Genomic DNA, 21,342 nt, shown 5'->3' with positions numbered 1-21,342 from the left:
CGTTCATGAGTTGGCGTGCGCGTTGGTGGATTCACTCACCCTGTACCTCACCCTGACTCTGTGCCGCCTCGGGGAACGGGCCCGGCAGCGGGCGGCCCCAAGAACAGCCTTGTGGTGTCAGCACCGTAAGAGGCGTGTCCTGGAGCTCCCCAGCCCATGTACAGTCAGGGAGGGGGTCCTGGGGCCTCTTGTAGCAGCTTTCTCTTCCCGCCCTGTTTGCAGGGTGGCCCGGCCGCCGTGAGGAGAGCCCACCACCCACCAGGTCCTGGGAGGTGGGGAGCTTGCTCCAGATTTCGCCTTCAGGCAGACACAGCCACCCCTTCCTGAAGAACAGAGTTCAGAGCAAAAGCAGGGCCAGACGCTGCAAGCTCTAGGCCGGCCTTTGTTGCCCTTTGAGGACTTGTGGATACCTGCGGGCAATATTGTGGATATTGAGGATATTGCTCAGGTTCTTGGTTTTGCCAGAGAGAGGAGGAACTGGAGAAGGAAGAAAGAAGGGAGTCAGGTTCCTGGAAGGAGGCAGCCAAGTTCAGAGCAGAAGGCAAACAGGGAGAACTTCCCAGCGGCGGTAGCTCATGCCCAACCCACTCTGCATGGAGAAGGACTGGGTGAGCCGCTCCGCAGAGAGACTGACACTTCAGCTCAGTGGAGTGTGAGTCCCAGCGGGCCTGTGCAAAGGCCCTGTGGTGTGTGCGGGAGAAACACTGTCACAGACTGGCTGCCCTGGGAGGCTTCGAATTCAGACTGGGTCCACTCCAGGCTAAACGACCCTGGGTGTTGGAGCTTTGGCGACAAGGAAGCAGGCCTGTTGCTCGCACCCCTTTCTGAAGAGCCTGCAATCTACCCCTCCGCAAGGCCTCGTCAAGAAGTCTGCTCCCCAGCAATGTGCCCTGCCGTCCGGGCTCCCCAGAAACCCACCTGCAGCCTGTCCCCCGCCACCGCCAGCATGCCGCTGGGCCATCTGCCCCTGCCCCCAGCAGCACGCCCACCCCTTTGGGAGCAGCTGTGGCGCCAGCTGGAGCCTGTGGGGAGACAGAGCAGACAAAAGCGGCAGCAGCAGGCCCGGAGAGAGTGTCTAAACACAGGACTATTTGGGGATCATCTCTTATTTTTAGTTTGAAGTTGGTCCGCCCTCCAGGGCTGTAGACACGGCTCCCTGGGCCTGCAACAGCGAGGTCTCTTTTCTTGCTGGTCACTTTAGAAATAGGGCTTTCCCTGCGGTTCAGTGGTAGAGAATCCGCCTCCCACTGCAGGAGACGCAGTTCGATCCCTAGGCCAGGAAGATCCCTTGGAGCAAGAAATGGCAACCCACTCCAGGATCCTTGCCTAAGAAATCCCATGGACGGAGAAACCTGGTGGGCTTAGAGTCCATGGGGTCACAAAGGAGTCAGACGTGACTTCACGACTAAACCACCACCACCACAACCTTGGAAATAACCCCGCGGAGCCTCAGTCTGCCCATCCACGAATGGGGCGGCACCGGCCCCGCCCGCCAGCCGTGCGGGGACAGGCCCCGGCAGCCAGCCTGGTTGTCCACCCGGTGCCCAGCCGGAGGGCGCCCACAGGGAGGAACCCTTCCCGGATGGCTCTCGGGGACCGTTCAGAGGGAATGAAATCAGCCCGTCTGTTTCGATTCCCGCTGATGATGTCCATGCGTCATTAGTGCCAATTAGGAGAAACGAGGGCAGAAAAGCTTTTGGCCCGGGGGCCCGGGCTGGTGGGAGGGTCGCTGGGACAATTGAATTCCCCACCAGACAAATGTGATTACCGGTGCAGCCAGGGCCCACCTCCCCGGGGGGCCCAGGACATAAATGGCCAGGTGGGGCGGCCACGCTCACCCAGCCATGCAGGTCCCCAGCCCCAGCGTGCGCGAGGCGGCCTCCATGTACGGCACCGCGGTGGCCGTCTTCCTCGTCATCCTAGTGGCCGCGCTGCAGGGCTCGGCCCCCGCCGAGAGCCCCTTCCCCTTCCACATCCCCCTGGACCCCGAGGGGACCCTGGAGCTGTCCTGGAATGTCAGCTACGCGCAGGAGACCGTCTACTTCCAGCTCCTGGTGCGGGAGCTCAAGGCTGGCATTCTGTTTGGGATGTCGGACCGGGGGGAGCTGGAGAACGCCGACCTGGTGGTGCTCTGGACTGACGGGGACGGTGCCTACTTCGGGGTGAGTCCTACCCCCACCCCAGCGCCCCCGCCCCTGCCCCTCTCTGCCCTCCCGGACCCGGCAAAGGAAGTCTCCCTCTTGCCTCTCCGGTCCGTTGTATCTGAGCACCCCTGTGTCCCAAGCTTGGGCATCTCGGATGCTGACGTGAGCTCAAGATGGGCAACAGGTGGCTTCCCCGATGGCCCGGCGCGCCCAAGAAGCGCAGCCCAAGATGGGGGACTCGCTCACCACATAAAGCAGCCTCTCCACACCTCCCCGTCGCCCTCAGGAGGGCGGCCCCCGCCCCCCGACCGGCACAAACAACGCGCAGAGCTCACACACACCCGAGTGTGGGGCCTGGCCTGCCCCGCCTGGGGCGTGGTGCCTGCACCGTGGGTGACCCGAGCACCCGGCCTGGAAGGAACCATCTGCCCTGAGGTGCACACCTCACTCCACACCCCAAATTCACCCTCAGTTCCTGCTGGAAAGGGTGGGGGGCAGGGAGGTCTCCCATCAGAGGAGAGGGGCTTGGGGGCCCTGGACAGACTGCAGAGGGGCCCCCCAGGTGGGGAGAGCCCAGCCATCCTGCCCTGAGCACTGCCGCACCTTCCTCACCCCGACCTCTCCAGGGGCCAAACCAGCTCTCTCGGGGAAACAGACCCGGGAGAGCTAAAGCCGTGTGGAAGTCAGGAGGCACTTGATCTGTGAGCAGAGGGGCTCTTATTTCGTGAAGGGTGGGAATCCGGCAGGACCGGTGAGCCAGGCTCAGGAGAGGCCTCCCAGCCTCCTGTTCCCCATCTGCAGAGTGGGTACAATTCTCCCTCTCCACTTTCTTGGGATGAGGGGCTTCACACGAGCTGACGCCCTTGGCTGATCTTTCTGGAACCCCGGGGGGGGGGGGCGGTGGTGCTCCGTCCAACCCCTACCACAAGTCTGTAGGCAGGAAGGAGCTTTGCCCATGTCCCGGGGAGGAGGGAGGCTGGGCGAGCCTGACCACCAGCCAGATGGGATGGGGGCCACTGGCTCTGGGCCGCCCGCCTCCCCCGACGAGGCAGCTCAGTGGCTCCAGGTCACGGCCCGGGAAGACCGGGGCAGTGCGGCTCCAAGCCGGTCCCAAGGGAGCAGCGAGCCCCAGGCCCAGCTTCCCTGGCTGCCAAGAGAACTGGGGTGACTTTCGCATCCTCCCGCACAGGCAGGATTAATTTGCACAACAAATTCCTATGCAAACAAATGTCAGGCTTGTTTTTCCTCCTTTAGCAATATGTTCAACAAATACATTCTAGATTTCCAGCTGAAGGCTCACAGGCTAAGTTTCTGCTTCTGTTTGAACTGAGTCCTGCAGATCCCCGGAGTCCCCCAGCAGGAGCTTCGTCACGGCGCTTTTCTCCAGGGGGGAGATTTGGCAAAATCTTTCGTGGGTTTTTTTTTTTTTCCTCAAGGAAATGAAGAAAACGTGCCGCAGCCCTGAATGCAGGGTTTGAAAGCATCTGAGGCCGAGGGCCGCTGGTCCCGTGCTGCTCCCCACCTGCTGGTTGGGGCAGGGCCTCCCTTGCAGCTGCCTGGCCCGGGGGCTGTCTTTGGTGCCCTGGCCTGGAGCCCCTGGGTGGCCGGGCCTTAGAGCTGGGTGCCAGGAAGCAGCTGGGGGGAGAGGAGGGCAGGGTCTGGCCAGAGCCCCCACCCTTGAACATCCTGGGGAAAGGCAGTGTGTCTGTTTGCGCCAGGGCCTCAGTTTACTTTCTCCAGGCAAAGCTGGGACTCGGGTGAGGTGGGCAGGTGCAGTGTTTCAGATGGTCTCACCCTGGCTGGTGCCCAGACCCCACTGGCAGCGTCTCTCTCTCCCCCCCTTTCTCCACATCTCCCCTCCCCAAGGCTCCGCGTGCTATCAGGCCCCTGCCTGCCCCCCAGACCAAGGGGGATTCTTTGTCTAGGACCCCACGTTCCCAGTCATGGCACCTCCTGAGTAATACAGGTTCTGGGTCCCACCCAGAGGTCTGGGAACCTGCATGACCGACCAGCCCCCATGAGTCCCGGCTGGCATTTGAGGTCAGGTGTCAAGGCCAGGAACCCCAGGGCGGGGTGTGCCCAGGGGCTGTGCTGTGGGTGACCACCCCTCCTCCCCGGCTAGGCCACTTGGGCTCCAAGCCTGACCTTGTCTCTGCAGGACGCCTGGAGTGACCAGAAGGGGCAGGTCCACCTGGACTCCCAGCAGGATTACCAGCTTCTGCGGGCACAGAGGACCCCAGAGGGCCTGTACCTCCTCTTCAAGAGACCGTTTGGCACCTGCGATCCCAACGACTACCTCATCGAGGTGGGTGGCAGCCCACTTGCCGTGGGCGGGGTAGAGCCATCTTACGTCCTGGGGCAGCATCCCGGGCCCCTCACCCCCAGAGAGGGGGTCCCAGGGGCAGCCGGGCAGGGACAAGGCAGCTTGGGAGAAGCCAGCTCTGCTATCAGCCTCTGATCCTGTGAATAAGCAGCTCTTGGTTGACACTTGGCAGACATGTTTCTAGACGTGGGTCTCGCCCCGAAGCCTTCTAATGGGGCCCCGAGTGATCTTGCCCTGGACTCACTCTCTCCTCCGGGTCCAGCGTCTCCAGTGGAATTCTGGAGAAGAGTCTTCAGGAGACGTTGGTCTCCCGACCCGGCCCTGGTTGGCCAACGGGCTGTGAGTCTCCAGGCAAGTCCCCGCCTCAACTGGGCCTCGGTTTACCTGCCTGCAAATGGAGAAAGGGACATAGAAGTAAGGCTCAGCCTGCTCCGTCCAGGGATTCACAGCCACAGTGGATCCGAGACCCTTAGGGAAGAACACCCGGTTTTCTCTTGAAGACAAAAATCCATTTAACTTTTCGGTGCACGTGGACACCGTGGTCTTGGGTTCTGTTGCAGCACAGCAGTGACGGGCTGGCCTGGGGCCACGTGAGGAGACTGAGGCCAGGTGGGGGAGGACTTTCCTGGGGACACGTGGCACGCTGGGGACAGAGCTGGGCCCAGAAGTGCCCTGAGACAGACGCGTGGTGTTCCGGGGGCTCCGGAGAGCTGCAGTCCTTTATGTCTCAGCAGAAAGAATCCAGCCAGAGGCAAAGGGATGGATGAGAAGGGATTTATGAGAACAGGACGCCTGTGAGGCAAGAGAGCGCTGCACCCCAAGAACTGAGTGGGCTACAGTTTTATAATCAAAGGAGAAGTGGGGTGGGGAGAAGTCCGTCTTTGTCTTTCTTGAGTAGACATCATGCTTCCATCATGCTCCTCCTCCCGGTCGGGGAGGGGAGTTTTCCTGTCCCTATATGGTCAAGCCAGGTGCACAAATTATTGCTTTTTCTGTGTGCAGAGAGCATGCCCTACCTCACTGGGCCCCCTGGGCAGGGCTGTGGGTCTGGTGCCACCATTGTTTTATTATTTAGGGGGTCTCTTGCTTCCACTGCCTGGTTTTGTTGCTAAGCAAGCCTGCTTGGTTCTCTGGTTGAGCAAACGCTTCTCGAGTCATCATCAGCATTCAGGGGTCTCCCGTATTCTTTCCTACTTAGAATCCGCTAGTGGGATTAACTATTTAATCACCCACTTTGTCCCTGTCACTTCCGGAAGGTCACCCTCCTACTCGCCTTCCCCATGGAGGAGGCGAGGGCAGGCAGAGCACCCTCTCCCCGAACTTTGCAGGGTGTCTGATGCCCACATGTGCTCAGCTCAGAGCTTCTAGTCTGGTGCAGGGCAACCTCCCGCCTGGAGCTCTGAGACACCTGTGCAGAGAACAGCACTGTTCCCAGGGACCCGGGGGAGGTGGAGGGAACCTGTGTTCCAGGTGAGCTAGCCTGGTTCACAGCGACCCAGCAATGGTTAGTTGAGCGGACACTAACCAAATGTAGATCGAGAGAATTTAGAAAGACAAAATGCATTAATGCCGGGTGCAAACCGTGGGCTCTGGGCGTGGGTGGCCTTGGATTTAATCCCAGCCCAGTTCACACAGAGCCTGAAAGTTCCCGCCCTTCACAGAGATGAGAGCCAAGCATGTCACCGGCCAGGCGGGGGTGGGGAGGGACCCGACAGCCTCCCCGGTCACCAGGAGCCCGGCTCGGGACTGTGAGTGACGCGGCCCCGTCCTGCCTGCAGGACGGCACCGTCCACCTGGTCTACGGGCTCCTGGAGGAGCCGCTCCAGTCGCTGGAGGCCATCAACACCTCCGGCTTGCACACGGGGCTGCAGAGGGTGCAGCTGCTGAAGCCCAACATTTCGCAGCCGGCCCTGCCCGCGGACACGCGCACCATGGAGATCCGCGCCCCCGATGTCCTCATCCCCGGCCAGGAGACCACGTACTGGTGCTACATCAGCGAGCTCCCGGCCGGCTTCCCCCGGCACCACATCGTCATGGTACGTGGGCCCGGGCGTGTCCAGTCCTGGAGAGCTGTCCGTGGTCCAGCCCCAAGTGTGCTCTGACGCCCATCGCCCTGCTCGCTCCCCACCACCCCCACCCCACCAGGGCTGCTGCACCCTGGCTTCCCAGCCTGGACCAAAGTCAACCGATGTCTTGATTTCCGCATCTTCCCCTGGAATGGGAATGGCTGTCTATCTGTCTGTCTGTCTGTCAGGCCACCCTCCCCCTTGAAATAACAGCTCAACTCAGAGCTCAGTTGCTCTGAACACCCACCCGGAGCTACAACAACAATGACAATAGCTGCTGAATTACTCTTTGTCTGGCTCCAGGGGAAGGGAAAGTGGTTTACCCACTCCATCGCCCCAGCACTACACACACAGCCCTAGAGATCATCATTCTTATTTCCAGTCGAGGTTGTCCGGCCCAGAGAGTCTGTGTCAGCCCCCAGAGTCACAGCGGGAAGCGACGGGCCAGACTCACAGCTGCCCCTGCCCCCTAGGCTCAGGCTTAGCCTCGGGCAGTCTCCGTGTCTCTGCCCAGCCCCTGCCGCTTTCACGCAAGGGCTGCTGACTTCCTGTCCCCCTTACCAAGAAACGACTTGCCTGGGACCCCTTCTCTCTGCTTTAGCTCTCACCGTGAGCTTCAGGCAGATCCCGTCTGGTTCCCAGGTGGTGGCTTAGCTCCCAAAACCCTGGACTCCAGAGGCTCCCCCGAGGCCACCTGGTGCAAACCTCCCATTTTACAGATGGGCAAGCGGAGGCCCACTCGGGAGGGAGCTGCTGGGTCAGAGCCCCGTCAGTGGGGTGAGCGGTGCCGGGGGGAGGGGGCGGGGTCTCAGTGGGCGCCCCGCCCCCGCAGTACGAGCCCATCGTCACCGAGGGCAACGAGGCATTCGTGCACCACATGGAGGTCTTCCAGTGCGCCGCCGAGGTCGAGAGCGTCCCCCACTTCAGCGGGCCCTGCGACTCCAAGATGAAGCCGGAGCGGCTCAACTACTGCCGCCACGTGCTGGCCGCCTGGGCCCTGGGCGCCAAGGTGCGTGCCCTCCCGGCGTCTCCCCAGGGGGCTCCTCGTGTAAGCACCGGAGGGAGCCTGGGGGGTCCCCAAAGAGCCCCCCTCCCCACTGCCTCTATGCTGCTGGGGTCCCATGGCTCTTTGGAGCCACAGATGCCTCCTCATCCTCCGTGCCGTTCCTCGTGGGCATCGTTCTCGTTCCCCGTCAAGTTCCGCTGGATTTGGAGGGGGCCGTGCACAGGGTGGTCCCGGGGCTGGCCGCCCTGGCTGCGTCCAGGGTCTTCCCGCAGCTCAGCGGTGGGGCTTGGGCGGTGGGCTCGCCTGGGGGTAAGAGCTCTCCACACTCGCTGACCTCAAGTCTAACAGGAGCACTGTGTGGGCTGGTAATGAGCTGCCCGTCAGTGGGGGAGTGTTGTTCTAATCTGGCTGCCCCTCCAACCCCCACCCCCGCCCTTGCAGCTCGGGCTCTGGCACGTGGGTGGGTTTGCCCTGACCCTCCAGGGACTCCCCTCGTGCCTGCCCTGTCTGTCTGTCTGGGCTGAGCCCTCCCTCTGCACCCCTGCAGGCCTTTTACTACCCAGAGGAAGCTGGCCTGGCCTTTGGGGGCCCCGGTTCCTCCAGATTTCTTCGCCTGGAAGTTCACTACCATAACCCGCTGATGATAAAAGGTAGGGAGGTCCGAGACATGCTTCCTTTCTTACTTGCCTCTGACCCGCCCTCGGGAGCCCGTGGACTCGGCCGTGTCCCAGGAGGGTAGCCAGGCTGGCGGGGCTCAGCCTGCATCCTGTCCCCTGAGTCCACCTGCTTGTCGCCTGACCCACCGTGGCCGGCGTCCCACTCAGGCTCCTCTCTGTCCATCTCTTGTGGCTGCGGTAGGCTCGTAAACACGCACACCCACCCAGGAGGGGCCCAGCAGCTCAGCCTCCCTCTCCACAAGCACCGGCTGCTGCTGCCCCGGCGCCGCCCCAGGTACCACCTGGGAAAGGCAGCTTGAGGCTCCTGGGGTGCCCATTTTGCAGATGAGGAAGCTGAGGCCAGGGGTAGACACAGCTCACCCCTCCTCCCCACACCGTTTCCTTGCTGGCACCCACCAGAGCAGACGGCTAGTATCAGGGTGTGCCGACCAATGGGGACGCAGACGGTGGAGAGAGGGTGTCAGCTGGAGGGGGTTGCATACGCCATGTCCCCTGGAAGTCTAACTTCTGTGAGGCTGCTAAGACCTGGAGACGCCCCCTACCCCTGAGCACCCCTCTTCTTCCATCCCCAGAACAGCCTGGGCCAGGACAGGCATCTGGCCGGATAGCAGGAAGCAGGCTACTCTGAGCCAACATCATCCCTGCCCAGAACCCAGCCTCCGATGGCTTGACCGCCGGGAGGCATGGCCCCGGACTGTCTTCAGGGCAAGGGTCATGCCTGGCTCAACAGGGGCGTTTCTGGCCATGGACTTGCCTCCTGCTTCTCTCAATGGAGCAAAGGTGTGCCTGGAGTGTGCACGTTACAATGGGGCTTTGTTTCCACGCGTTCTGAGTCAGGGCGGCAAACAGGGCCTGCTCACCTGGCTCTCCTCTGAGTGACCCTCGGCGACGGCCCCTGGAAAGGCATCTGGGATTGATTGGTGATGTCGGCCCTGGGGGTGATGTCGGCGCTGGGGGTGATGTCGGCCCTGGGGGTGATGTCGGCGCTGCAGGGGTGATGTTGGCCCTGGGGGTGATGTCGGCCCTGGGGGTGATGTCGGCCCTGGGGGTGATGTCGGCCCTGGGGGTGATGTTGGCGCTGCAGGGGTGATGTCGGCACTGGGGGTGATGTCGGCCCTGGGGGTGATGTCGGCCCTGGGGGTGACGTCGGTGCTGCAGGGGTGATGTCGGCCCTGGGGGTGATGTCGGTGCTGCAGGGGTGATGGCGGCCCTGGGGGTGATGTCAGCCCTGGGGGTGATGTCGGCGCTGCAGGGGTGATGGCGGCCCTGGGGGTGATGTCGGCCCTGGGGGTGACGTCGGTGTTGCAGGGGTGATGTCGGTGCTGGGGGTGATGTCAGCCCTGGGGGTGATGTCAGCGCTGCAGGGGTGATGTCGGCCCTGGGGGTGATGTCGGCCCTGGGGGTGACGTCGGTGTTGCAGGGGTGATGGCGGCCCTGGGGATGATGTTGATGCTGCAGGGGTGGTTCTTGTGTGTTTCTTGCTGTCGAGTTTACGCTCAGCAAACAGAAACCCACAAGACCCCCTCGTGTGGGAAGCAGGGTGGTGATCTCGTTTCCCGATCGACCACAGCAGACCTTGGGTCCAGAAAGACGTGAATGCTTCTCAGGAGGGAGACGCAAGCAAAGGGCAAGGAGGTATGAAAAGAGCCGTCTCAGTGGCCCGGGCAGCCTCGGAGCATGGGGAGCCTCTTCACGAGGGACGCCGACACGTGCTGCGTTCCAGATGGAGGGACAGGCTGTGCCTAGACATGGAGGTGGGCAAGGCCAGCGTGTTCCATAAAACACAGGTGGTCCGGCCTGGCTGCAGCGTAGGGGCTGGGAAAGCGAGGTGGGGTCCAGAGAGCAGGACGCCTGGATCACGCCACACCTGAAGGTGGACACAGGGTTAGTCTTTAGGAGGGTGATGCCTGCTGATTCTACCCCAGAAACTGAGAGCATTTTCCTCTCTGTTTCACTGGCATCTTCTGCCATATATAGGCACACAGGCTTCTTCCCCTCACTCACTTCTTTTTTAATGACATTTTTCATTTGTGTAAGTGAGGGGCGGAAACAGTCTGAGGAGAACCTGAGCTCCAGCCTGGGCCCAGTCTGTCTCTACCTGGTGGTGTGACCAGGCTTGGGGCACCCTCCCCCGCCCATGCTCACTCGCTCGCTCGGCCGCTCTGGGGCTGGGAAGGCTCGGGACCCAGCGCTCCCAACGGGGTGCAGGCTCCGGGGCTGCGCTTGACCGGTAGCCGCCAGCGATTTCTCCCCAGAGCATAACTAATACCTTCTGCCACCACTGGAATTATCTGCCGCACACACAGAGAGGACCATAAGTCAGCTTGGGCCTTAGCGTGGTACGGAATTTATGGCTCGTTTAAAACCTGAAAGCAAATGGATTTTCGAAAAACTCCTTAAGCATCAAGGAAGTCTGTCTCTTCCTGATTATCTGCTTGTATTTATGGATCCTTCGCCAAATATAAGGACGCTCCTGTCGCTTTGCAAAATCTGGAGATGGGTCTCTTTTCTATAAATATCAAAATTCCACAATTATTTCATTATTTAATCCCTTTCTGAATTTTAACCAATTGCATCTCCCTTTTTATTATTATCCTCTGATGTAATCAGCCCAGAGACACAGAGGCTGAGTTTGGACATTGCGGTGGTGGGGCGGGGGGGGGGGGGGGGGGCTGGTGCAAGGGGGCGGGAGGCAGAGGCAGAGGTGTCCTCGGTTCTACCTCAGAGCGGCCGAGCAGGGAGACAGCCTGGCCCCCGAAGGCGCCATGGGCCGCGTCCAAGCTCGGCTACTTCCCAGCCCTGCGGTTCTCAAGCAGGGGCTTCAGCTCAGGGGCTTCAGCTCAGGCTCCGGGCCTCAGTTTCCCCATCTATAACATGGGACGATGATTCTTCGGTTCCACGGGCTCCCTGCCCGGCTCCCAGCTCTCCTGTGTATCCCGAGGGGGTGGGCCATGTCCAGCCTCCGCTCCACCCCCACGGGAGCAGCCCTGAACTGCTCAGGGCCTCGCTGAGTGATTCCAGGCAGGGAGAAGGCAGGAAGGGGCCGCTGGAGGCCTGTGGGTGCCAGCATCTCCGGACCTCCGGCCATCAGCTTTGCATGACCACTGGGAGGCTGCCCAGGAAGTTTTTGGACTCACCAATTAGCCAACAGCAAGAAGAGCTGGCAGGGGTGGCTGGACCGTGATGGGCAGAAGCGATGATTCTTTGGACAAGGCCTTTGACTTCGAGCCCAGAGAGGGACAGCAACTCGTCCGAGATCACACAGCACACTATGGAGCAAACGGAGCCCAGGATGGTGTGGGAGCCAGGGGGTGCTCCAGGACCTCGCCCCGGGAGCCCACCCTCCTTCTCAGCTTTCTCCTGGGATGTCCTCCCTGGAGATGCAAGCCCTGGGTTGCCCCTGCAGGACAGGAATCAAAGGAGGGAGCCCCAAGGACGCACCTTAAATACTTCCTGCTGACTTCACCACACAAACCCGCGCTCACCTGCCCGAGAGGGGCGGAGGCTCCTCTCTGAGACCAGCGTGCCCTCCTCTCCGCCCTAACTGAACGGTTCACGCTGCGGGTGGATTCCAGCTCAGGGCCCCGTGAACTCGCGGGAAGAGCATCAGAGTGCCTGCCCAGCCTTCGGAGGGACTGGCCCGCTTCCCAAACCCATGGCAGGCATCTCGCCCCACCCGGTTCAAAGCACCGCTTTGGGTTTTTGTTTGCTGCCTTAGTTAAGTCTTCCCAGAGCACTTGCCTCGTTTTCGCAGAAACAATAGCTCTTTCTCTCCCTGTGGGAACCGCATGGGGCGCGTGAATTGGCCTTCCGGTAACCATGGCGTCTGCCTGGAGTAAGCGGGTGTGGGGACAAAGGCAGGGTGGGCAGGCGCGGGTGCCCAGCACCTCCTGGCTGAGGGAGGCTGGGGGTCACTGTGCGGGGCTGGGGGCCAGGGCCTCCGCTCACCTCCGTCCCTCCCCCCAGGCCGGCGCGACTCCTCGGGCATCCGCCTGTACTACACGGCCACGCTGCGGCGCTTCGACGCGGGCATCATGGAGCTAGGCCTGGTGTACACGCCCGTGATGGCCATCCCCCCACAGGAGACGGCCTTCGTCCTCACCGGCTACTGCACGGACAAGTGCACCCAGCTGGTGAGTGGCCGGACCTGGGGCAGGGCCTGGCACCGCCCGCTTCCCCTGCTTAGGCCCGAGGTGGGCACCAAGGGCAGCAGCTGTGACCTCGCTCCCCCCACCACCCTGCAGCTTCTGCAGCCTCCCCCAGCCCGCCAACACCAGGGAGCCTTCCTGGGGGCCGCGTGCTCCTCGCCGCCCCCTCCAGCAGTGACTGTGGGCCCCCATTTAGTGGTGGGGCTGGTGGTGAAGAACCCGCCAGCCAGTGCAGGAAACGTAGGAGCCTCGGGTTCGATCCCTGGATCAGGAAGATCCCCTGGAGGAGGGCATGGCAACCCACTCCAGTATTCTTGCCTGGAGAATCCCATGGACAGAGGAGCCCGGCAGGCTACAGTCCAAAGGGTCACAAAGAGTCGGACAGAGTGAAGCAACTTAGCATGCATGCGTTTAGTCCACACCTGAGCCAGCATTTAAAATATGAGTTCAGTTATGAGTGGGATAGGCATGCCCTCACCGCGGAAAAACGCAGGCATCGCAGCTGACCACCAAGGCGCCCTCAGCTCCAGCTCTTGCCTGGCTGCCAGTTCTTGGATCTTTTGAGTCCTTCTAGATGGTTTCCCTGCTTGTTGCTACAAGCCCGTTCATGTGCATGCTTCAAAACAAATTGAGTAGTGAAGCTTCGTCCGTGATTTGCCCTTTAACCGACATGCAGCACGGATTCAGTGGGAACTTCATCACCTGAGGCCAGCCAGGTGCCCAGGGCAGGGCGTACGAGGGAGCACTGGGCCCCGGGGCTGTGGGTGTGGTGGGGGGCAGGCGGGCACAGGTAACGTCAGTCTCCGGAGCAGAGGGAGGGCCTGAGCTTCCAGAGGAGTGAAAGGGACTCCCCAGATTCTGGGTCCTCCATGCCCCCTGCGTCCCCCAGTTCCGGCCGGGGCTGACCTGCTCCCTCATCACCAGCATCCAGGCTGCCTTAACTTCCCACTGATGGGAAGAAACGCTCCAGAGAATTTCTGTGCACTCGGGAAAGGTGTGTCGGGTGGATTCTAGAGGTGCAGCCGCCATGCACGGGGATGTGAGCTTTCACGGGGTTAACTCTGGCAAAACGCCCCCCAGAAAGCCCACTCAGAGCTTTCTTCCCCCACAGGACTGGGGTGCACCCAGCGGCCCAGACTTACCCACCCACCCTGTTATCAGTGTCTTAGCGTCTCAGTCACTTGGGAGAAAAACATCCCTGCTGTTCCATTTGAATTCCTGTAATTATAGAAGTAGGCTTCCCTGAGAGCTCAGCTGGTAAAGAATCCACCTGCAATGCAGGAGACCCCAGTTTGATTCCTGGGTCAGGAAGATCTGCTGGAGAAGGGATAGGCTACCCACTCCTTGCCTGGAGAATCCCATGGACAGAGGAGCCCTGCGGGCTACAGTCCACGGGGTCGCACAGAGTTGGACTTGACTTGAGCAGCCCAGCCCAGCACACATTTACAGAAGCTGGGGGTCTTGGCCCCGCCCTCGAGGCCATTTGCCCTTCTTTTCTGTGAATATCTGCTCGTAACTCGTCCAGTGCTCCCGGCGGGTGGTCTGTCTCACTCGGTGGTTTCTCTTTGGCGGGTGTCACTGCTCGGTCCGTTGTGAATGCTGTGAACACCCTCTCCTGTGTGGCCCCCGCGCTCTCACGGAGCCAGCTGTGTTAGCGTCTCCACCCAGCAGACGAGGGGCCTGGGGCCCGCGGGGGCCGCGGTGCCTGCAGCTGCAGAGCGAGGAGTCAGACACGGGCTGCTCTGCGGTGAGGTTTAGGGCGGATTTGTCTTCCCAGTGAGTGGACCCCCTGGGATTCGTCCTTCGGGGGGGAGCTCCTTGAAGTCTCAGGCAAGCAAGGTGCCCTTGAGACAGGGCTGGTGGGCTGCGTGGGCCCCGTCAGCATCCATGGCGGATCAGCTCTGTCTGAGACGAGACTGAGGAACTGTAACCACATGAGCGTCTGACTCCGTCCCGTGTCCCCAGAACACGTGACACCCGGCTGAACGAAGGGCCCGGGACAGTCACCGCCCTGTGCCGGCAGGACCCGGGTCGTGTTGACCCGCTGACCTTGAGCACACCTCTCGCCAGCCTGGAGACGAGGGCCTGCCTGCCTTCTCTCCCCAGAGTCTCCAAGTACTTTACGGCACAAAACAAGAAGAGTTCAGCTTTCTGGTTCCCCTTCAAATAGTACGTTCTTTGGGAAAATCACATTTCTGTGGACACTCGTGGAAGGGCTTCTGGAAGAGAGGAGGTCTTGTCTCCGTTGGCAGACCCCCGAGGGCCACAGCTTTTGCAGTCAGAAGGCCGTCCTGGTCTAGACATCTCGGCCAAAGACAAGTCCAGAAGAAGCATTGTGTTTTGGACCATAGGCCCCAAGATGGCAATCCCCCTGCACCTGTCACATAGCTGGACTTGGGGGCCAGAGGGGAGAGACCTAGGACCCCACCCATTGGCAGGGGCTCTCAGGTGTCACACACGCGGCCATAAAGTCTCCCGGACCTCCGTCACTGCAAAGGGGCCAGAGGGTACCCGTAATGACCAAGGGCAGGGGCGGTGGCTGGCGGAGGGCAAGCTGGAGGCATGGAGGGGGAGTCAGGTGACCCGCAGAGGTGCAGCAACCTGTGGTCTCTCGGTGACGGAGCTGCCGACCGTGTGGACGGCACGGTGTTGCGAGGGCAGGGAGGTGACGCGTCGTGGAGGAAACGCTTGACGAGTGTAGCTGATTTAGGACGCTTTCTGTCTAAACCGCGTGAGCGTCACGTCGGGGGAACATCTGGGATGTCGTCTTCTGCCCTGGGGGTGACGTGAGGGCTGGCCCGTCTCCCCGGCGCTGCCTGGCCATGGCTGGGATGGTCAGCGCCTCACCCCACCGGGGAGACGGAAGGGTCAGGGCCGCCCACGTGCAAGGCCGCCCGTGGGCTGGGGGCTGCAGCGGCCGCGAGCCAGGCCCTGACCCCGCCCCGCCCCGCAGGCCCTGCCCGCCTCGGGGATCCATATCTTCGCCTCTCAGCTCCACACACACCTGACGGGCCGGAAGGTGATCACGGTGCTGGCCAGGGACGGCCGGGAGAGGGAGGTCGTGAACAGGGACAACCACTACAGCCCACACTTCCAGGTAGGGTCCCCACCCCCCACCACCCCTCCCTGCCCCTCCCAGGGCGCCGCTGGGGGCCCCGTATGACCTTCTCTGCCCCAACACACACCCCCTATCCCGCGCTCCTTCTCCTGGGCCAGGCCCACACCCCGGAGGAGCCCACCCAGCCAGTGGCGTCCCGTCGGGGGCTTGAGGTGGGGAGGGACTCTGGTAGTGGACTATAGCGTGTGGCTGACTGTGGGGTCTGGGGGACCTGGGCAGCTTGACGGTGACCTCCTTCTTAGATGACCATCTTCTTGTCCTAATGCCCTCCCGGCCGGAGGCCCCAAAGGTCATGGGGCAGTGGGGGGGCACTGGGTCTGCAGGACTCTGAAGTCTCGCCTCGTCCTTGCCCCTCCCCACCCTCTGCTCCGCCCACCCCAGGAGATCCGCATGTTGAAGAAGGTGGTGTCTGTCCACCCGGTGAGTGCCCAGTTCAGGGCAGGAGACTGAGGTGGGGGGGAGGGCAGGAAGGATGGGGAGGGCAGAGGCCGTGGAAAGCCTTCCAGAACCACATCTGAGACTCCCCAGGGCTGCACAGGGGGCCCTTGGAGGGGCCAGGGCCAGAGGGCACTCGGGGTCACAGGCCTCCTCCCGCCTGATCAGCTGACCACAGACCTGAGAGCTTCAGGGAGAGATGAGGGCCAGGGGCCCACCGGTGGGTTGCTGACCATGCAGCAGGGCATTCCTGGGCAGGGTGGGGGCTCGCCCAAATGCAGGCTGTGACATCCGACCAGCCCCACGCAGCCACCTGCTGGCCTGTGACCCCAGTAGGAAGGGGCCAGAGAAGTCGACTGGTCATCACTCCATGGGGACACTCCAGAGTGGTCTTCATGTGTGGGAACCCCAGGTTCCTCAGGGGGCACCGACAACCGTGGTCACCTGTGGGTCTGGCCTGGTGCACCTGGACCCCAGGCGGGCAGGTGCTGAGGGTATCTGTCGGCTCGGCCCTCCAGGGAGACGTGCTCATCACCTCTTGCACGTACAACACGGAAGACAGGAGGCTGGCCACTGTGGTAAGTCACCCCAATGTCTCGCCCCCTGCCACAGAGTACAGACACCAGTCTCAACTCCGCTAGAGCGCAGGGCGGGGGTGCCCCTCCCTAATTCATGCACTAAACCAGCGGTTCTCAGGCTGTGGGCCCTGGGCCAGTATTAACATCCCCTGTTCAGTTCAGTTCAGTCGTGTCTGACTCTTTGCGATCCCATGGACCGCGGCACACCAGGCCTCCCTGTCCATCACTAACTCCCAGAGCTTACTCAAACTCATGTCCATCGAGCTGGTGATGCCATCCAACCATCTCATCCTCTGTCGTCCCCTTCTCCTCCTGCCCTCAAATATCCCCTGGGAACTTGGTAGAAAAAACACATAAACTCCTCAGTTCCTCCCCAGGCTGGGTGGTGACTCCCGGCGATGTCTGGTTTAAAGAACTACCCAGGTTATTTCGATGGCTGTCCTAGTTGGAGAGCCACGGCCAGAAACATGTGTCAGCACCAGAGCCTGTGCTGGGGAGAGGCCAGGGGCGTGAGGGGGCTCCCTGCCCCCAGGGAGCCAGACCAGCCACACCGGCCTCCTGCGACTGGCAAAGGTGGAATAAAGCTGAGGACGCGGGGGAGGCATCGCTCCCTGAGCTGCACGTGCCGGCTGACTGCCTTGCTGTCTGTCTCTCCAGCAAAGGCTGAGGACTCCAGGAGGGCAGGGCCTCTGCCCACTCAGAACACCATCAGGCCTCGTGTGATGAGTGGGTGCACGCGTGCGTGCATGAACGCAGTGACCACATGGACAGGCTGGGCGGCAGCGTCTAGGAGTAACACTGATACACCAGTCTGACCGGCGTCTTCTCCGCCCTGCAGGGGGGCTTTGGGATCCTGGAGGAGATGTGCGTCAACTACGTGCACTACTACCCTCAGACGCGGCTGGAGCTCTGCAAGAGCGCCGTGGACCCTGGCTTCCTGCAGAAGTACTTCCACCTTGTGAACAGGTGATGGCTCCTGGGGAGTGTGCCCACCGTGCCTTCCATTCCGGGCATGGCAGGGGATCCCCAGCCCCGAACACGCCCCCCAACCCCAAACCCTCCAGGCCTGGTCGAAAGCAGGGAGCCCAGGAGCAAGGTGAGCAGGAACCTGGCAATCAGGCCCCCAGCCACCCTGAGGTGCTGATGGCAGGCATCACCAATCGATCCCATACTTGCTTCCTATCGAGTCTGGACTTGGCCTGAGGAGCCCCTCCACCCAGCCCTGGAGCAGCTGTTCCCAACTGACCCAAGATGGCATAAGAGATGAAGCCTATCAGTCGTCGTGGCGGGAGGCAGCCAGGGCAGTGTGCTAGAAGACCGGTGTGCTCAGGGCCACTCTGGGGACCCCGCCCCTCTGCAGGGAGGCATCACCGGTGCCTTGCTGGGCTCCCCTCTGCTCCCCCAAACCCCACTCTGGGCGGCTCCTTCTCCCACCAGGTTCAACAGCGAGGAAGTCTGCACCTGCCCCCAGGCCTCCGTCCCCGAGCAGTTTGCCTCCGTGCCCTGGAACTCCTTCAACCGCGAGGTGCTCAAGGCCCTGTATGGCTTCGCGCCCATCTCCATGCACTGCAACAAGTCCTCGGCCGTCCGCTTCCAGGTGTGCCGGCTGTGTGTGTGTGCGCGCACATGTGTGCATGCATGTGTGTGCACATGTACATGTGTGTATGTGTGTGCACACATGTGTGGTTTGTCCGATTCCAGGTGTGGCTGCCCGTGTTGGGGGGAGGCTGAAAGCGGCTGGGGCCGGCTGGCTGCCCTTGGCCACGCAGTCACCCCTTTTGGACACCCAGCAGCCAGTTCTGAGTCTGCCCACCCCTCTGTGCCCCAGACCCCCCCAGAGGATCCCGGGGGTGACAGGGCTCCACCCCCAAGGAGCTAGCAAGAAGCGCTCACACAAAACAAGGATCAGGTGGTGAGAGACGGGCCCAGACAGGCAGCTGACGGCCCGCAGCGGGGAGCTGACAGCCGCCCCTGAGGGAGCCGCCCTCTCTGGGATGCCGGCACACCACGGGACTAACCTCGGTGGTGCGAGTGGGGCATCCGCAGCCCCCCCCGGAGCCTAAAAACACAGCACTCAGGGGCCGGGGGCAGTGAGCAGTCAGGGTCTGAGGCTGCAGGCTGGGTTCCCTCCTCATCCAGGACCCACTGGGATCCAAAGGCATCTCGCTCACTTCCTGTGAGCTCCTAGTGGGGCCCAGGGCCCGGGCCGGGGCTGAGTTAGGTGGAGAAGGCTCCATGGCCTGCAACTCTGTGAGGCAGCTTTCCTGGAAGCACTGGGAGCTGGACTAATCGCTAATCGAACGTTCCCAGCCCCAGGGCGGCCAATACTAGATCATCAAAGAGCAGTTTGGGGCCAACGTCTGATGTGGTTGAAATATGGCGTTTGACGCAGCCGTATGTATGAGTCGGGGGGTGGGGAGAGTGCCTGAAAACTCAGGCTGCACCCAGGCCTTCTGACTGCTTCCCCGAAAGAAGCGAAGGGTGGCCGAGCAGGCAGTTGGGAGCAACCCTGGCTCCCAGGTGAGGACCCCCAGCTAGCAATGGGCGGTTTGCTTTGGTTTGGGAGAAGGTGAGTTTAAGGGTGGGAACCCACGGGGTCACTGGGAGAAGCACCGGGGGAGGCGGCCCCCACCTCACCCCTCCAGCCTCCATTTACCTCCTCGTCCCTTCCTTGCAGGGCGAGTGGGATCGGCAGCCCCTGCCCGAGGTTGTGTCCAGGCTGGAAGAGCCCACCCCTCACTGCCCGGCCAGCCGGGCTCAGCGCCCTGCAGGCCCCACCATGCTCAACATCGGCGGGGGCAAAGGTTGAGTGTGGGCAGTCTCTCCGCTCCCCTCATCGTGCGGTCCCTGTGGGCTCACGCCAGTTCTGTGCACCCCCTACTTTGTGAAGACCCCCATGGAACAGCCCAGCATGGAGGGCTGGACCAAGCCACTGCCACAGACCAGGGTCCAGTCCAGCTTTCTCCCCCGGGGACCCCCTGCATGGCTGAGAGTGTCCTGTGACAGCTCTTACTGACCCATGAGGACCAGGTGGACCGAGACCCTTGCACACCCTTTGACACAGCATAAGGGTAACCCCGCTTGGGCGTCTAGAGTCCAGTGCCCCGGGAGCCCTGCCATCTCACTGGACGCAGGAGCCCCGCGTCCCCAGTCCCTGCGGACGGCGGTCAGTGTTGGCGTGTGACGGGTACGAGCGCTGTTGTACTTAAACGTGTCCCTGCAGACTGGCTTGTGTGTTGCGGTGGGCGTCTTCCCTGCCGATGGGGGCAGGACAAACCACTTAGCTCGTTAGAGACGCGCCTGGGGAAATTGTTCCGTTGCAGGGTAAATAGATATTTTCGCCCACCTAAAGGGAAACCCTAAGAACAACTCTCACCACCAGCAAAAGGATGTGACGGCAAAGATCCAGACCAGGGTCTGGGCGCCAGCTCCCTGGGAGATGGGGTTAATGGCCCAAGTCACTTCTCTCTGTGGTGGGACAGGTGGCTAACAGAGCAAGCAAACCCTGGAATCAGACCTGTGATAGAAGCCCGGCCCCACCTCCCCATCCCGCAGTCTTCTCATCTGTAAGACGGGGCCAGTGTCACGCAGGTTACTGAGACGATAAAGCTCACGCCTGGGGCCGGCACCGGTCACAGCTAATGCAGGGCGGTGATGCCTGGCCAGGCCCTGCCTCCTGGGCCATCTCCACCTTCCTTCCCTCTTAGCTGCCGCTCATTGCAGGCCAAGTTCAGCTCTTTGATAGTTGCTGCTGGGAGTGACAGATCAGCTCTGTTCAGCCAGTTCAGCAAAACGCTGTGAAGCTATAGGAGAGAGAGGGTGATGGATGGGCCTCTGGGCCCCCCTTACACCCCAGCAGCCGTCCGCCAAGCGCTGCTTCTCCTCCTGCCAGCCACTTCATCACAGGCGGGCCAGGCACTGTGCCCCGGGCCTTGTAAATCACACTGCCCCTGCTGTAAGTCAGGCAGCGATGGCTGTGAGCTGCCAGGCCTGACAGAGGCTGCAGAGCAGCCGGCCCTCCGTCATCCTTAGAGCCTCGCGTGACAGCGGGGTGAGAGGCCCCTCCTTGCAGGGCCCAGGCCTCGGGAGGGCAGCTGCGGCTCACCTAGCCTCTGGCCTTGACCTTCTGGTCCAGGAAGTCCCCTCCACCTGAGGGGGCTCATCAGCCCAGAGCTCTGGGAGAGGGCTTGGGGGTGACCCCAGGCCTCACCCCCACCCAGCCCCCATCCTCACCCAGGGCTGAGCCTTTCCGCAGGAAAGGTTGCCCCCGCCCCTGGGGTCCCTGGAGGACTAGTGGCAACCAGGAATCGCTCCCAGTTCCAGAACCTTCCACCGCCCCCACTGACATGCCCTCCCCTGCACTCACTGTTGCCTTCGGGCTGGCCACTCTCTTCCTTGGGGGCGGCATGTGGTTTGCCCCACACACAGGCCACTGCCAACCCCCTGCCCCACCCGGAGCATCCCACCCGGGGCATCTGTAAGATCAGGTACCCTGGTTCTGCGCTAACTCACCCAGGAGCCCAGGACGCACTGTTTCTGCTCCCACTGACAGATGGGGAAACTCAGACACTTAAAGCCAGGTGCCAGGGTCACCCAGAATGCGTGGGGGGCCTGGAGGTGACCCTGGGCCTGTGTGATGGCAGAACCCAGGGTCCCGGCCTCCAGCCCCCCCACGCCGAGGATCTGGGCAGCACCCCCCACACCTCATGGGGACCGAGCCAGGCCAGCCAGGGAAACATCTGAGGCCAGGGCTGGGTGCCCCCTCGGCCAGAAGCCCCTGCGCACCGTCAGGCTTGCTCACCTTCTGCAGGATGGGAGCGATGCAGGCCCCGTGGCCGGGGGTCCCG

The 21,342-nt window shown here is 62.1% G+C and overlaps 1 protein-coding gene across 1 annotated transcript; it reads left to right on the top strand.

Annotated features, from left to right (window-relative positions):
- The first annotated feature begins 1,844 nt into the window (after positions 1–1,844).
- DBH (dopamine beta-hydroxylase) lies at positions 1,845–20,179 on the top strand. The gene is made up of 12 exons (XM_043916405.1): positions 1,845–2,162; positions 4,303–4,449; positions 6,246–6,503; positions 7,366–7,542; positions 8,087–8,189; positions 12,183–12,349; positions 15,318–15,461; positions 15,864–15,902; positions 16,436–16,495; positions 17,334–17,461; positions 17,933–18,092; positions 19,173–20,179. The coding sequence occupies exons 1-12, from the start codon at positions 1,845–1,847 to the stop codon at positions 19,302–19,304; spliced, it is 1,833 nt and encodes a 610-aa protein (XP_043772340.1). The 3' UTR covers positions 19,305–20,179.
- Positions 20,180–21,342: the final 1,163 nt, after the last annotated feature.

Source organism: Cervus elaphus, chromosome 11 (assembly GCF_910594005.1).
Source record: "Cervus elaphus chromosome 11, mCerEla1.1, whole genome shotgun sequence".
Lineage (NCBI taxonomy): Eukaryota > Metazoa > Chordata > Mammalia > Artiodactyla > Cervidae > Cervus > Cervus elaphus.
Note: the sequence above shows the minus strand (reverse complement) of the source record. Positions and strands in the feature narration are given on the sequence as shown.